This window comes from Prionailurus bengalensis, chromosome A1, assembly GCF_016509475.1.
Source record: "Prionailurus bengalensis isolate Pbe53 chromosome A1, Fcat_Pben_1.1_paternal_pri, whole genome shotgun sequence".
Lineage (NCBI taxonomy): Eukaryota > Metazoa > Chordata > Mammalia > Carnivora > Felidae > Prionailurus > Prionailurus bengalensis.
In genome coordinates this window covers 175,832,513-175,847,960 of record NC_057343.1, presented here as the reverse complement: position 1 = coordinate 175,847,960, position 15,448 = coordinate 175,832,513, and the positions used below count along the sequence as shown (strand labels likewise).

The following is a 15,448-nucleotide window of genomic DNA, read 5'->3' as shown; positions in this document are numbered from 1 at the left end:
TTCCCCAAAGCCAAGGGCTATGTGTCCCTTGTGTTTCTTATGTCGGGAGCCATCGTTTTGTCAGAGGCTCCCTGGGCCAACACACCTGCAGATGAGATGGGTGTCTCGTGTACAACTGATCAGAGTGACCACACTGGAGAAAGCGTTTGGAGAGAAAACCAACACATTTGTTGTAACAACAAATGTATGGCCTTCGATTCGACCGTCCCTCTGTCTCATATCTACTCCAGGACGATATCACATTACATGAATGACAGAAGAAGCCTACGTTTTACATGAGGAATTCAGCATTGCAATTAATGAGCGCGAACCAAAGTTATCTGCATCGTATCTGAACAATATAAGCAGAAAAGAAAGCACTTCTCCGCTCAGGAGAGTTTTGATCCAGCAGATTATTGAGGCAGAGATGAGAAAATGTCTCTGTACCCCATAAGACCCCCTACCACCTGACTACGGCTTGGTAATATTTTGAAATATGAATCTACATGATTTTCTTTGCACATTTGCCCCCTTTCTTTCCCTTACTCAGGTCAGCTGTCTGCTGACTACTTACCTCAGGGAGAGTGTGTTTCGGGGCAGAAAGTAGAAGTGGCCTACGAGACTTCCTGGCTATTGTGTTCCAAAGGTAGGACCTTACATATCCAGGAGAATGTTCTAGAAGACCTGAGAGGGAAGGTACTTGGGGCCTGAACAGAGTTTCTTGATCAAAGAAGGGGTGACGTCAAAGCTTTCTTCACCTCAGAGGAGAAAGAGATGCCCCTGGGCTTGAGGAAGGGTGAGAAATCTGTGTGCATCCCGGCCAAGGGGCTTGAATACCACTTGAACCACCCCAGCAGGGAGGCAGCAAGACCCTGAAGAAATGGCCAAAGAGGCAACGGAGGGCCTTGCAAAACATCCCAGTGTAAATACACATGAAACAAAAGTAGCAAGAAGTCACCAGGCCTGACAGAACCTGAGGACAGAAACTAGGCATCACCTGATAGCAACCCGTACAGACGACGAACCAAGGACAAAAGGCCCTGTCTCCCACCCCATCTCCAACCTTCCCGCCGGAAGACTCCTTGACCCTGCGTAAGATCCCAGAGTTTGGCCCCACCCGACACGCGTGCTGGAAACTACAGAAAAAGATCAGAGTGAAGTTTTCTCCCAGTCAGTCAGAGGGGAACACTTCGAGTCAGGCACTAAATTGCATTGTAGAAAATAAAGCTCTGGGGCGCCTGGGTGGCGCAGTCGGTTAAGCGTCCGACTTCAGCCAGGTCACGATCTCGCGGTCCGTGAGTTCGAGCCCCGCGTCAGGCTCTGGGCTGATGGCTCAGAGCCTGGAGCCTGTTTCCGATTCTGTGTCTCCCTCTCTCTCTGCCCCTCCCCTGTTCATGCTCTGTCTCTCTCTGTCCCAAAAATAAATAAAAAATGTTGAAAAAAATATTTAAAAAAAAAAAAGAAAATAAAGCTCTATTTCTCACTCACCTGGGCTTTTGGACTGAGATTTCTACCTACAACTCAGTCCCTCTTTGGGCATCAAACCTACAGAGAGCACGATGCTGGCTTCTTTTGCAGAAGACAGGGACCGCACCGACTAGCGAGGGTGGTGGCTTGAATGGCGAGGGTCAGGGAGCAGTCAGCTGACGCATTCATCTGCCACATTGCTGTGGTGGCAAATTCTGCACGAGGCTGAAACTGTCACCTCAGATTAGTGGCGTAGTTGCTCTAAATGGCCCTTAAACTTCTACAGAGGAAACTAAATTTAGGGCCTCAGCATAAATGCGGTTGTCTGGTTGATGGGAGCCGAAAGAAGCATAGGAACGTGTTTGCAGAGATGGTTGACTCATACACGTCAAGGCGGGAACGCAGAGGCCCAGAAAGGACGGAGCCTTGCAGAGAGCAAGCTTCCACCCTGAATTTCAGAGAGAAAAAAAAAAAAAATAACAGTGATAGGATGACGCCTCCAAGCAGTGAGTAGCGGAGGAAAGAGGCCAGGACAAATGGTGAAGAGGTCCTTGGGGTCTGAATTCAACTTTTATTTGACTGACCGTCCCCAAGGAGGCAAAGTGGAGTCAGTCAGGCCCTGTTCCCAAAGGGCTCATGCGCCTGAGGGGGGGAGGTGGGAGGGAATTACAGTCATGTGCTGAGATGGGCATGCTTAGGGGGGCGGCAGGAGCCCAGCGCAGGGGGGTGACTGAGGCTCCCCAGAGGCTCAGGGAAGCTGCACCCTCGAAGTGGTTATTTCAGCTAGATTTGGAAGGTTGAGAAGTGGGGAAGGGGATTCTACCTGGAAGGAAGACACGTGGAGATAGGAAAGGAGTGTGGTGAGTTCAGGGAAGGGAGAGGCCTCTCGTGTGATGGGCACACAAGCTATGGGTGGTGAGGGTTCAGTGTGTCTCCCCCGAATTCATATAATGAAGCCCTAATCCCCAATGTGATGGTAAGTGGAGGTGGGGCCTTTGGGAGGTCATCGTGTTTGTGTGAAGTCATTGGGCTGGAGCCTCCATGATGGAGTGCGTTAGTCTGCTTAGTCCGTCACGACAGAATACCTGTTAACAGACTGGGTGGCATAAACAACAGAAGTTATTTCTCAGTTCCAGGGTTGGGAAGTCCAAGATCAAGGTGCTGGCAGAGTCAGTATCTGGTGAGAGCCTACTTCGGTTCGCAGATAGCCATCTTCCCTCTGTAACCTTGCTTGGCAGGATTGGGTGAGGGATCTGTCTGGGGTCTTTTTACTAAAAGCACTAATCGCTTTAGTGAGGGTTCCGCCCTTGTGACCTAATTATCTCCCAAAGACCTCTCCCTCCAAATACTATCAACGCTGGGGGCTAGGCATCAACATATACGTTTGTTGGGGGGGACGCGAACATTTAATCTATAGCACTGGGATTGGTCCCCTTATAAGGGGATGAAGGTACCAGAGGTCTCTTCCTTGACCATGTGAGAATACACAGAGGGAGACAAGAAAGGTGGAAGGGATGACGACTGAGGATTTTTCAAATTGGTGACAGATAGCAAACCACAGATTCAGGAAGCTCCCAGAACACCAAGCAGCAGAGGTCAGAATTAACCCAGGCGTCTCTTCAGAAACTGTGCAAACATGCAGGGAAAAAGGGTGCAGCGTAACGTTGAAAATGTCGAAAAAAATAAGCCACTAACTTAGAAACCCATGTCTAGTGAAGTGATCTTTCAGAGTAAACAAGAAATAAACATTTTTGCAGCCAAACAAAACTAGCGGAAAAGCCCCAGCAGCGGTCTTGCCCTGCGAGAAATGTCAGCAGGAGCAGTTCAGGGAGAAGAAAAATAGTACGGGCCAGCAAGTTAGGACTACACAATGAAAGGAAGAGAATTGGGAAAGGAATCAACAAACGTAGCAAATAAAAGAATGCAATCTTTTATAAATAACAAAATAGAAATTTTTTCAGTCATTCTCCTTATCTGATAAGACCCCCTGCAACCGGGGACCTGGTCCCAAACCTTACATATACTATGTCGTTTCCTGTGCATACATATCTATGGCCAAATTTATATAGAAACTAGGCACACTGAGAGGTGAACAAAAATAATAAAATAGAACGATTACAACACTATACCGTGATGAAAGTTATGTGAATGTGGTCCTTCTCTCTCTCTCTCTCTCTCTCTCTCTCTCTCTCCAAATATCGTATTGTATTACACTCATGCTTCTTCTTGTGATGATGTGAGGTGACAAAATGCTCGGGGCGCCTGGGTGGCGCAGTCGGTTAAGCGTCCGACTTCAGCCAGGTCACGATCTCGCGGTCCGGGAGTTCGAGCCCCGCGTCAGGCTCTGGGCTGATGGCTCGGAGCCTGGAGCCTGTTTCCGATGCTGTGTCTCCCTCTCTCTCTGCCCCTCCCCCGTTCATGCTCTGTCTCTCTCTGTCCCAAAAATAAATAAACGTTGAAAAAAAAAAATTTAAAAAAAAATGCCCACGTGATGAGATGACGTAAGGTGAGTGACGCAGGCAATGTGACACAGCGTTAGCCTACTGTTGACCTTCTGAGGAGACAGGTCAGAAGGAGGAGTTCATCTGCCTCCCGACTGCGGCTGACCCCGGTTCACCGAGATCATGGAGAGCGAAACCGTGAATAAGGGGGGCCTACCGTCGTCCTCGATTGATCCGAAAGACAACTTCAAAATAGTAATAGGAACAATGTGTTGGGTGACCCATGTGCTTACCCATGTGCTAAGTGACATGAATGACAACAATGTCATAAGAGACGGGAGACAGGAATTGGAAATAATCTGGGTTATATGGGGTGCTAATCCATCCACTTGCCAGTAATGCGTATGAAGGTTTTATTTGCTGGTGATTACTTGAATGGCAGGGCTCTGTGTTACCCAAGTAAATAAGGGCTTAACACCCAAATTAATAGTTAGTACTCAGAAAAGACATACTGTGAAGCTGTCTCATCCATATGCTTCCAACATAAAATTCCTTGTATGTGCATATTTTTTTTTTGAAAGAGAGAGAGAGTACACAAACAGGGGAGGGACAGAGGGAGAGAGAGAGAGAGAGAGAGAACCCACGCTAGGCATGGAGCCTGACGTAAGACTCAATCATGGGGCGCCTGGGTGGCTCAGTCGGTTAAGCGGTCGACTTCGGCTCAGGTCATGATCTCGCGGTCCGTGAGTTCGAGCCCCGCGTCGGGCTCTGTGCTGACAGCTCAGAGCCTGGAGCCTGTTTCAGATTCTGTGTCTCCCTCTCTCTGACCCTCCCCCGTTCATGCTCTGTCTCTCTCTGTCTCAAAAATAAATAAACGTTAAAAAAAAAAATTAAAAAAAAAAAGACTCAATCTCACAACTATGATATCATGACTGAGCCGATTTTAAGAGTCAGACACTTACCTGACTGAGCCACCCAGGTGCCCTGTATGTGCATCTAAACATATAAAGGATCCCATCTCAACGGCACAGGTCAAATTCTAAGAATCATTATTATTATTATTATTTTATTTTTAAGTATATTCAAATTCTCAAAGAGCACCTTTTCGGTAATGATCCCCAAGTACCTTGCATATATCTCCAAGTACACTCATCATTTGTTCTGAAGAGTCTGAAATATTGCTGCACAAAGCAGCAGCTGTCATATCAGGATGTTCCCGTGATGTGATAATTTGTATTTAAAATTCCCTAGGATCCAGTGAAGAAGTCACAAAAACCTAAAGTCAGATGAAGAAAAGGGAAGCAAAAACATTTCAGAGCCCCAAGAGTCATGACGACCAAAGTTCCAGCAGGACACCTGCAAAGGGTTCAGGCTGAAGGTCAAGGGTGGTACCCAGAGCTTACAGTTTCTGATTGACAGAGGAAGCTCAGGGCTTGAATGAGTTAGTTAATTCAGCACTTGAGCGCTCGTCGTAGTATCCAAAATACTTGCAGTGAACTTTTATATAACTAATGTTGATTGACCACCTACTAGGTACCCGCAGGCGTGCTGGGTGCTAAAAGTAAATGACAGCCTCGTCAATGTAGCTGACATTTATCAAGCATTTACTATGTGTCAGGACCTTTCTTAAATGCCTTTCTGGCATCCCTACGACCCCCCCTTATGAGATTGATAACATTTTCATTTTATGGATGCCAAATGTGATGTTAAAGGCGGTTAAGTAACTGTCCAAGGTCACCCAGCTAAGCTGTGCTCGGGCTGGGATATGAGTCAGAGCCTGTTGGATTCCAGAGCTCCCAAACCATGAACCTCTACGTTGTCCTGGGAGATGAGTACATCACAGAAATTGAAGTCTGTTTAGAGAGACAGACACACAGACACACGAAAGACTATGATACACGGATGGGTGAGGTGGCTAAGGATGGGTGTGAAGGTTGCTAAGAGATGGGGCATTTGACCTGGGTCTTGACAGATGAATAGGAATTTGAGGCCACAGCAGAGAAGGAAGGCAATTCTGGGCAGGGGGAGAAGCAATTCGAAATCACAAGAGTGTACAAGGGTGTATGCAGTGGGGGAAAGTATGTAGTTCCATGTGAAAAGAAAATAGACAGTATGAGAAGGAAATAAGTAATAAGACCGACTCTAGAAAAGTCAGCAGGACCAGCTCACGGGAGGGATTTGAATGCCAAGCTAAAGAGCTCCCACTCTTTACAGTCAGCCATCAAGAGCCTTTATTAAGTTTTAAAACAAAAGTGTGGGGCGCCTGGGTGGCCCCGTCGGTTAAGCGTCCGACTCTTGATTTTGGCTCAGGTCATGATCTCAGGGTTGGTGACTTCCGCCCCACAGGCTGGACAGTGTGGAGCCTGCTTGGGATTTCCCCCCCCCCCCGCCCCCCCACTCTCTCTCCTTCTGTAAGTAAATAAACTTAAATAAATCAAACAAAAGTGTGACAAGGTTAGTGGTGCAGTTTCTTTCTTTTTTTTTTTTTTTAATTTTTTTTTTTTCAACGTTTATTTATTTTGGGGACAGAGAGAGACAGAGCATGAACGGGGGAGGGGCAGAGAGAGAGGGAGACACAGAATCGGAAACAGGCTCCAGGCTCCAGGCTCCGAGCCATCAGCCCAGAGCCCGACGCGGGGCTCGAACTCCCGGACAGCGAGATCGTGACCTGGCTGAAGTCGGACGCCTAACCGACTGCGCCACCCAGGCGCCCCAGTGGTGCAGTTTCGAAAACAATGGCTTTAATTTACATACAGATTTCTTAAAATTCCTGCCCTGCTCCCTGGGGAGACAGGAAAGAATGACTCAGAAACATCTTCCTGCAGGTAGGGTCCAATTCAAGCTGATGCTAAGATCAGAAGCTCCCCGGGATTTTGAACATAACTTTTTGAGCCTCACAAGAATTGTGGGAGGTGACCGAGAACCCATTCCTGCAAATCTGTAGCTCTTTGGCCTGAGGTGACTGCCTGCCACCCGAGCAGAATCACAAGTGACTGGCTGATGTGGGGCCTGAATCCTTCAGTCGCCAGGCCAGAAGCAGAGCAAGTGGAGAGGAGTCAGTCTGAAACGCACACTCAAGTTACGGGGCTAATTTGGGGGCCAGCAAACTTGGGACAAGCCTTTTGCTAGACCTCACGTGGATGATGCCGCGAGTGTGCCGCCGCCTGAGATTAGTTCAGGCTTGAAAGAAACTTCTTCTGGGGAAAGGAAAATTTTTAGATTTCTCAGAAACAGCTCCCTCTTATAAGGAGAAATGAAGAGCTAAAATTAAACTACCTCAATTATATGGCTGCTAAACTGACTTATGAAACTCACAGACGACTTTGTGCAATTACCCGCACCCATGGAAGAGTCTTTGCAAATCTCCACAAGCAGCAATATCCTGGGAAGACCTTGGCCGCCTCCAGCCCCGGGGCTGAGCAGCTCTTTCCCGGCGCGAAGGCCCTGGGGCAAGGTGTCCAAAGGAAACAAATCAGAAATTGATTCCTGAAGAAGAGGCGATCTCTGAACTCCTCCAGGGGATGGTGTCATTTCCCACTCAGTCGAGATTCAGCCTTGCCTCTTTGTAGGAGCACCGGCCTCAGTTTTTCCTCATTGCCTGGCATTTCCTTGCTGCTCAGGCATCATCAGACATATCAGAAAAATTATTAAAAGGGAGTCCAAATTGCACAGGAGGTCATCGAGAGGTCTTCACAGCCCTGGATGCAATATCCCCAACCTGGAAACGGTCTAGAAGTCCATCAACAGGAGACAAGAATACGTAACTATGGAGCACCACACACGTTCGTATGAAGGGTGTCAAGGTATATGGATAAATATCAGAAAACACAATCTTGGATTACGGTAAAGGAAGTTCACGATGACGCCTGGAGTTTGCAACCATTTAATTAAGACAGTGTTACTTCTGGGTTCTTACCAATGGAGTAAAAGTACAAAAACATGCACAGGAAGGATATACGCTCACTGCAGTTCGAATGTTTTCTCTGGGGAGGAGAGTAAATGGGGGCAGAAGGGGCACCTTGGAACTTCAGTGCTGTGATGTTTTATTTGAAAGAAAAGGTTAAGAGATCTGGAAGGAATGGAGCGATGTTCCATTGGACATCTGAGCGTTGGCCAAGCTGAGTTGTCGTCTGCCCAAGTGTTCATTACGTTAGTCTTTGTACTTCTGTTAATGTTACAAATATTTCATAAAAAGTATTTTTTTTCAAGAGGCGATCAGGTCTCTTTTTCCTGGTAATGGTCAGAGGTTAGGCCATGTGTATGAATGAAGTCAAGAAGGGCTTACTGGTCTGACTCAACAGGAAGTGTGGAGGGTGGAACCACGTATCTGACAGCTGGACCATGGGGTAGGCAGCAGTCTTTGCATGGTGAAAGGGACAAGCAGTAGATTTGGGGTGGGCCAACCAAGAGGGAGTGCCACACACAAGAAAAGGCTGGCAGGCTGGGGAAGGGCGGAGACCCCCAAAGCACTTTCTGGTGGGATCAGTGTAAGAGAGGATCACATTCAGTGGATCCCAAGGATAAAACTGGGCTAATGGTTCTGAGTGCTGGTCGTAGGCTTGCAATTTCACGGACCACTGTCCTGAAAAAATGGTGAGTGTTGGCAACCAGTGTGTGTGTGTGTGTGTGTGTGTGTGTGTGTGTATGAGTGGGATGGGGGGCAGGGATGCCAAGTGAAATACTTAGCAGGAAAAAAACTACCATCTCTTCTACTCTTGTTTCATTTCTAAAAAAGAAAGGTTGTTTTTACATCAACAAATTAGGAAGAACATGGTAAAAAAAAATGGCACGTAATTCCCATTGAACAAGTGTGGGCTTATGGTGGAGTCACTCATGGACCCTCTTTTAATTTTGCCACATGATAGGGAAAGTTTTGTCCCCTGCTGCACTTGTCCATGGGCCAACTGTTGAGAAGTATCATGAATGGTCTGGTAATATAGAAGCGAAGCTTGGGGTGAGCAAAGAGGCAGGATGGGATGCTGGAAAGGCAAACTGGGTCAAGGCTATGAAAAGCCTTGAATGCCAAGCCAAGGGATTCAGAGGCCCAACTCAGAAGTGACATCTCCTGTGAAGTTTTTCCTGATACCTTTCCCCACCCCTCACAAACACCCCCTGCCAACTTCTAAGACCAATGACTCTTTGTCTTGGGTCCCTCCCAACACTATTCAGACTTCAGTTGAGTGGTGTTGCCTTGTTTGTTGATTTATCTGTCTCCCTCTCCACCTTTGGGGATCCTAGACACCCAGAATGGTGTCCTGCCTATTTTGTATCACCAGCGCCCAGCCCAGCAGATGGATGAATGGGTTACCCAATATACGAAAATGGGAACAAGTTAAGGGAATGGATTAGGCAACCTCTAAAGTTTAGCTTGAAGTTTAAAAAGGTTGGCTAAGCATGATGAAGTTTTAAAGTACCCAAGTTTGACTCCTGACTATTTCTGCCTCACTATACGACTTTGAGCAAATGAGTTAACATGACTGTGCCTCAGTTTCCTTGTCTGTAAAATGGGAATAAATAATCATAATGGCACCCACAGTGTTATAATGAGAATTAAGTAAATTTATATAGGTAAATCACCTCATGTGACTCACTGGTGTTAGCTAGTTTTATTATTAGAATAGTAGTATTATCTCCATGTCCCTCCTGAGGGAAACTGAGGCCAAAAAGTTAATGAGCTCGTTAAACACCTGCAGCTGAAACCCAATTCCTGTGACTCCAAGCCCACCTTCCTCCCACCTTCTCTTGAAGTGTCATTGGCCTAGATCACTGTGGATGAAATGTGCTTGCCTTTCTACCAAGAATCTTCAAAACTGTGCTTTCTAGACTGTTCCTGGAGGGTAGTGAAACAGTCGCAGGCCTTCAGAGAAAGGTGCCACCAAGTTGACTTCCATCAGGAGCCAGGGACTTACAAAGGAAGATCCTGTTTGTCACTCAGGCTGACGTTTATTGAGTGATGACTACATACCAGATAGGGGGTTGGCAAACTACAGTCCGTGGGCCAAATCTGGTTTTGTAGAGCTGGTGAATTAAGAACTTTTTTTTACACTGTTAAATGGTTAGGAGCAATCAAAAGAAAGATAAAATTTTATAAACATTACAATTGTATGAAATTCAAATTTCGGTGTCCATAAATGAAGTTTTATTGGAACACGGCCATACCCAGGCCTTGGCATATTGTTGATGGCCGCTTTAGGGACAGGAAGTCTGAAAGATTTTCTATCTGGCCCTTTGCAGAGGAAGTTTGTTGAGCCCGGTGCTGGATGATCATTTGGGGGCTTTCCCTGGGTTACTCACTCAGTCTTCAGGACTCCATGTGGGAGAGGCAAGCATGTCAAACCTTGTTTGCCCCTGGGAAACAGACGTTCACGGGGGGCAAGTAACCGCATGTGTAATATCAGAACGCGGACACGATTGCTCCGCTGCTCACAAAGAAGGAGTGACCATTTCTCCTTTTGGTGAATTCTTCCGAAGACTCATCAGCCTCTTCACTCTTCTCAAAGAAAATTAAATGACTTTAAATGGATCTTTCTATTCGAGGGACCTAAATTAGGTGGAGAAGGGAGGACGTCTTGGCAACAGAAGAGGGGTGGTGGTCAGAGCCAGAGGAAGGTGGTAATGGTCAGGCAGACAAGCTTCACTCTGCGTTCAGGACGTGGGCTTGAGAGCACTCTGGAGGCAGAGAGCCCCGGAGGATGGCAGAAATCCTCACTACTGGGAAGGAGCTCAAGAAACGGCTTTGTCAGGGCCAGGGCCCTTCCCACCCGGGGTCTTGCTTCCGCCTTGAAGTTCTCGGCTTCATCCTGAAGCTGCAAAGACCTTCCGTTTTACAACTTCCACCCCCGCGTGTCACCCCAGAGTCTGAGCAAGGATTCCCTAAGCCTTCCCAAATAATGGGGAAGAGAACCTTCCAGAAGGCCAGATTGTTTTCCAGATTAGAGAGATGAGAGAGAGCCAGGCTGCGCCCTTAGACAGTAGAGACACCGTTGGGAGTTTGACATGTACTGTCCCACACACCCACAGGGCAGTCTGTCAAACGCGACCATGTGGCAGAGATGGCCCGGCGTAGAAATCACTACCGTCAATTTTTGTACAAGGTGGGACAGGCGCCCAGAGGATCCTGGTCTTCTTCTCCTCGGTGTCAGAGATTCAGCAAGGCAGGGAGGACTGGAAGAATCCAGAAGGAAGGCCCAGGTGGTGAATATGAGGGTGGCCTTTCCAGGTAACTAAGAGTAGAAGCTAACATTTCTCCATGCTTCCTGTATGGCAGCCATATAGCTCCAAGCCTGGTGGGCATTTGTTTACTCAAATCTTGTCACCCTGCGAGGCCAGCGCAGTTCATTCTTGTTAGTCGTGGCAGTTTCGTTCCACAAATTCCCCACCAACACTCCGAATTCATGAGTTCTGAACCACTGCTCCCAGGGGAATCACAAGGTCAGGGTCGTGTAAGCCTCTGCTCACAACATTTCTGTCAACCAGTCAATATATAACCTTGTTTCATGTGTCTCCGCTTAAAGACATTTCATTGAATATGTTGCTGATCCGTCAACACTAAACCCACGGCCAACAGCACTGGACTCCTGTCTGAATGAGTCTTCGTGAATGATCATGAAACACCGCAGGTATTCATTTCGGGGTCACAGGTCATTGTACGCCAGTGGCTGAATCCGCAAGTATGGAGTTCATGAGTCGTGAGGACCCACTGTACTATTAGATCCCCGTTTTCCAGACGGGGAAACTGAGGCATAGAGAGGTGAAGCGCTTTGCCCCGTGTCTCCCCGGTAAGCGGGAGAGCCAGGATATGCACTCAGGCACTGATATAACCTCTGGACCACGCTGCTCACTTCTCTCATGTGCCCATGGATGTGTGTGAGGGGCAGCAGGTGGAAGGCTGGGATGTGTTTGCTTGAGACAGTATACACGCGTTGTGGGCAGATCTAGCCAAGCGGGGAGACTCAGAGTTCCCACCTCATGGGATCGGGTTTAAAGGAGGTAATGCTTGGGGTCACCTTTAGGGGGCCGGGAAGGAGGGGCTCGGTCCTGGCAGCCGCAGCGCGATATGGTTCGAGATTCTTCCCGGGATCAGCGTCATGACCGTGTGCTTGGTCATCCCCGGCATAGCCACTGCGCACATCCACAGGTTCTGTAATGGGGGCAAGGAAAAAAGGGTTGCCTATTATCGGTATCAGTGGAGTTTGATGCAAAGAGACAGGCGCATCTCTGGAGTTAATCGTTACTATGTGTCAAAGGGTTTTGAAAACATTGATTAAAGAAGCCTTTTCCTGACCGATGAAGATTAACTCAGTTATGCTCATCTGCCCTTTCTAGAAGGTTATACGGTGTATCAATGTAGTACATAATAAAAACAAAAAAGTAAAATAAAAAATAAAAAAATAAAGGAGGTAATGCTTAAGGCAGCACAATGCACACACAATACTTGACAAAATGGTAACCCACTCCCCACGACACACGGAGACAAGACTCAGCCTCAGACAACCCCTACAGACCACACACGTGGCATGTGATCTGAGACTAGATGTAGCTGTACATCTACATCCTGTGTCCAGGAAACCCGACTAGAAACTCACCAGACACCCAGGATCCTATATAAACGCGAAATATTCATGGAAACCTGACGGCCAACGGAGATGCCAACACATACGTTCAGGACGTGAGCTGATCTACATTTCAAAGCTCTGTAAAACCAATCTGTAAAACTTGCAAAACTGCGACAGCGCCGAAGAGGTGAAGACATTTTTCATGGATTCAAAACGGTCAGGAGACGCATTTGGAAGTCTGTTCTTTCAGAAAACTCTGTCAATGGCGTAGACACCAATTAATTGCCAAGATGCAGAATCCAAGAGTGCTCTGTGTTCGGTGAGGTGTTCTCAATTTAATACGGTGCCTCGCTAATTGAACGTATAATTTGAACAAATCCAGAAAGAGTATGTCACACTTGAACAGGTTAAGAAAGAACCTAGACTAAAATGCAGAAAAAGTCAGGCAATCAAGATGATTTTTTAAAAGTAACGTAGAACAATCGAAGCATTCAGTGGCTAAGCATTGGAATTAACAATGGAAGCATTAAGTGGCCAAGTATTGGAATCACCCCCCCCCCCCCAGTGGCTTACAAAGGTCAAAGAGTTGGAGGCCAGGTGAAAAGGACCTTCGGAGCCGTTGAGTCTAAAATGAGAATTGCTTCTTTGCACGGCGTAAGTGACAAAGCTGTCAGACACACTCCGGAGCCTGTGCTGGCGGCTGTGGGTTGCATGGATACGCCAGGCAGGTGGCCCTCCCGACAGAAAACTCACAAGGACCAAAGCAAAAAAAGTAAAAAAAAAAAAAAAAAAAAGATCCATTTATCTACCTTGATGGTTGCTCAATTTTAAACTGAGCTGGAAGCCAGTGAGTTTCTGAAGAGATAGTAAGAACATTGGTCTCCCCGGGGGCTGAGTTTTGTTGTTAGTGAATCCTGGGGGCGGGGGGGTGGGGGGGGAGTAGTTTCTGCTCTCAGCATTTATCTGGTTCTCCATTTTTAAAAAATTTTTTTAACGTTTATTTATTTTTGAGACAGAGAGAGACAGAGCATGAACGGGGGAGGGTCAGAGAGAGGGAGACACAGAATCTGAAATAGGCTCCAGGCTCTGAGCGGTCGGCACAGAGCCCGACACGGGGCTTGAACTTGTGGACCGCGAGATCGTGACCTGAGCCGAAGTCATTCGCTCAACCGACTGAGCCACCCAGGCGCCCCTGGTTCTCCTCTTAAAATAATGGGAGCGGTAAGCTTGACTGACAGAATATTAGATGTCTGCATACCCAGGACAAACCATAGGTATCTTGTTGTTGCTTCCAGAATGGACGTTCCGAGCAAGACTATATAAGAAAGAGAAAACTACTGCTCGCGGTGCAGCTTGGCACTGTCTATTCTACCCCTCCCCCCACCCCCCACCTCACCGTCAGAATAGCCGAGCCTGTTATCAAAGAGTATCGCTCTTTGCAACCTTGACCCTTCATTCCGAGAGATCTTCCCCGGCCAGGCAAGTCCACGTGTCTGCAGCTTGCATCTGTCCTTCCGTGACCTGCGAGGAACAATCAGACAAACACCCAGAATTTCTGTGTAGGAGCATAAGCTCCTCTTAGGGAGGCACCTGCCATGGGAAGACATGTGTGAGTAAGCAGTACCGAGGCCGCAAAGAGGTGATTGGAGGATCCGGGGTTAGAAATGAACAGAAATGAGGCTGGAAAGAAGGCAAGAAGGAGTGGTTTGGTAGGAGTGAGAAAGGTGGACCAACATTGCCAGAAGCTGGAACCTGAACTGTAGAAATAACTAAGGGTGCATCAGGCCTATAGGTGTGACTGATTTGTGCATGCTGTGGTGTGCCTGTGCCATAGTTCCGAAGGCTTCTCGGCAAAGCCAGTGCCTGTGTGTGAGTTTTCCTTGGTGAGAGTTAGGCAAAGGGCTAGATTTTCCTCTTGGGGTTGGCCGGCTGTGGAATGGGGACAATCTGAGCGGGATACAGAGGTGAGAACGGGAGCTGGGAGTTGGTGTGACCGAGAGAATGAACCCACCCCCTCCCCCAAATTCCCAGAATCTTAGGAAGAGCCTACCCGCCCCACTAGGGTTTCCAGGCATTTTTCTCTAGATCTGAACAGGTCTGGAGGCGTCGGCTGACTTCCGGGGTACACAGAGGCATTCTGAGACGGAAGATGCCTAAGTCCTCAGTGATAACACGTACCATTGATCAGATATGTACCATGTGCCAGGCCCATTCTAAGCAACTGACATGCCTTCATTCATTTATTCTCAACAACTATGAAGAAGTTACCATGAATGAGGAAGGTACTATTAATTTCACCATTTGACAGATGAGGAAACCAGCACAGAGAGGTTGTGTGACTCCCCAAATGGCAGAGCCGTTGAGTGATGGAGGCAGATGGGAACCAGTCAGCGGGGCTCTGGGCCCACATTCTTTTCTTTTTTAATACAGCTTTATTTTTTAATTTTTTTTAAACGTTTATTTATTTTTGAGACAGAGAGAGACAGAGCATGAACGGGGTAGGGTCAGAGAGAGGGAGACACAGAATCTGAAACAGACTCCAGGCTCTGAGCCATCAGCACAGAGCCCGACGCGGGGCTCAAACTCACGGACCGCGAGATCGTGACCTGGCTGAAGTCGGACACTTAACCGACTGCGCCACCCAGGCGCCCCCTTTTTTTTTTTTAATACAGCTTTTTTTTTTAATTTTTTTTTTAACGTTTATTTATTTTTGAGACAGAGAGAGACAGAGCATGAATGGGGGAGGGTCAGAGAGAGGGAGACACAGAATCTGAAACAGGCTCCGGGCTCTGAGCCATCAGCACAGAGCCTGACGCGGGGCTCGAACTCACGGATTGCGAGATCATGACCTGAGCCGAAGTCGGCCGTTTAACCGACTGAGCCACCCAGGCGCCCCTAATACAGATTTTTATTATCTCGGATACACATTTAGTCTTAAAACTGCTTGTGGTGTTGAATACAGCTGGCGGGAACACGTTTCCCGAGAGCGGAGCATGAAGGGCGGTG

The 15,448-nt window shown here is 47.6% G+C and overlaps 1 protein-coding gene across 1 annotated transcript; it reads left to right on the top strand.

Moving 5' to 3' along the window:
- Positions 1-10,579: 10,579 nt before the first annotated feature.
- On the top strand, positions 10,580-12,278 carry LOC122479923 (NADH dehydrogenase [ubiquinone] 1 alpha subcomplex subunit 1-like). The gene is made up of 3 exons (XM_043573749.1): positions 10,580-10,625; positions 10,908-10,981; positions 11,900-12,278. The coding sequence occupies exons 1-3, from the start codon at positions 10,580-10,582 to the stop codon at positions 12,152-12,154; spliced, it is 375 nt and encodes a 124-aa protein (XP_043429684.1). The 3' UTR covers positions 12,155-12,278.
- The last annotated feature ends 3,170 nt before the right edge of the window (positions 12,279-15,448 follow it).

What these genes read in the sequence shown, in the direction of transcription:
- LOC122479923 (XM_043573749.1), top strand. Translation starts at nt 10,580, where the DNA reads ATGGCAGAAATCCTCACTACTGGGAAGGAGCTCAAGAAACGGCTTT. An exon ending in GGAGCTCAAGAAACGGCTTT is followed by an intron (nt 10,626 to 10,907) that starts GTCAGGGCCAGG and finishes ACACACCCACAG; the next exon opens with GGCAGTCTGTCAAACGCGAC. An exon ending in ACCGTCAATTTTTGTACAAG is followed by an intron (nt 10,982 to 11,899) that starts GTGGGACAGGCG and finishes GGTCACCTTTAG; the next exon opens with GGGGCCGGGAAGGAGGGGCT.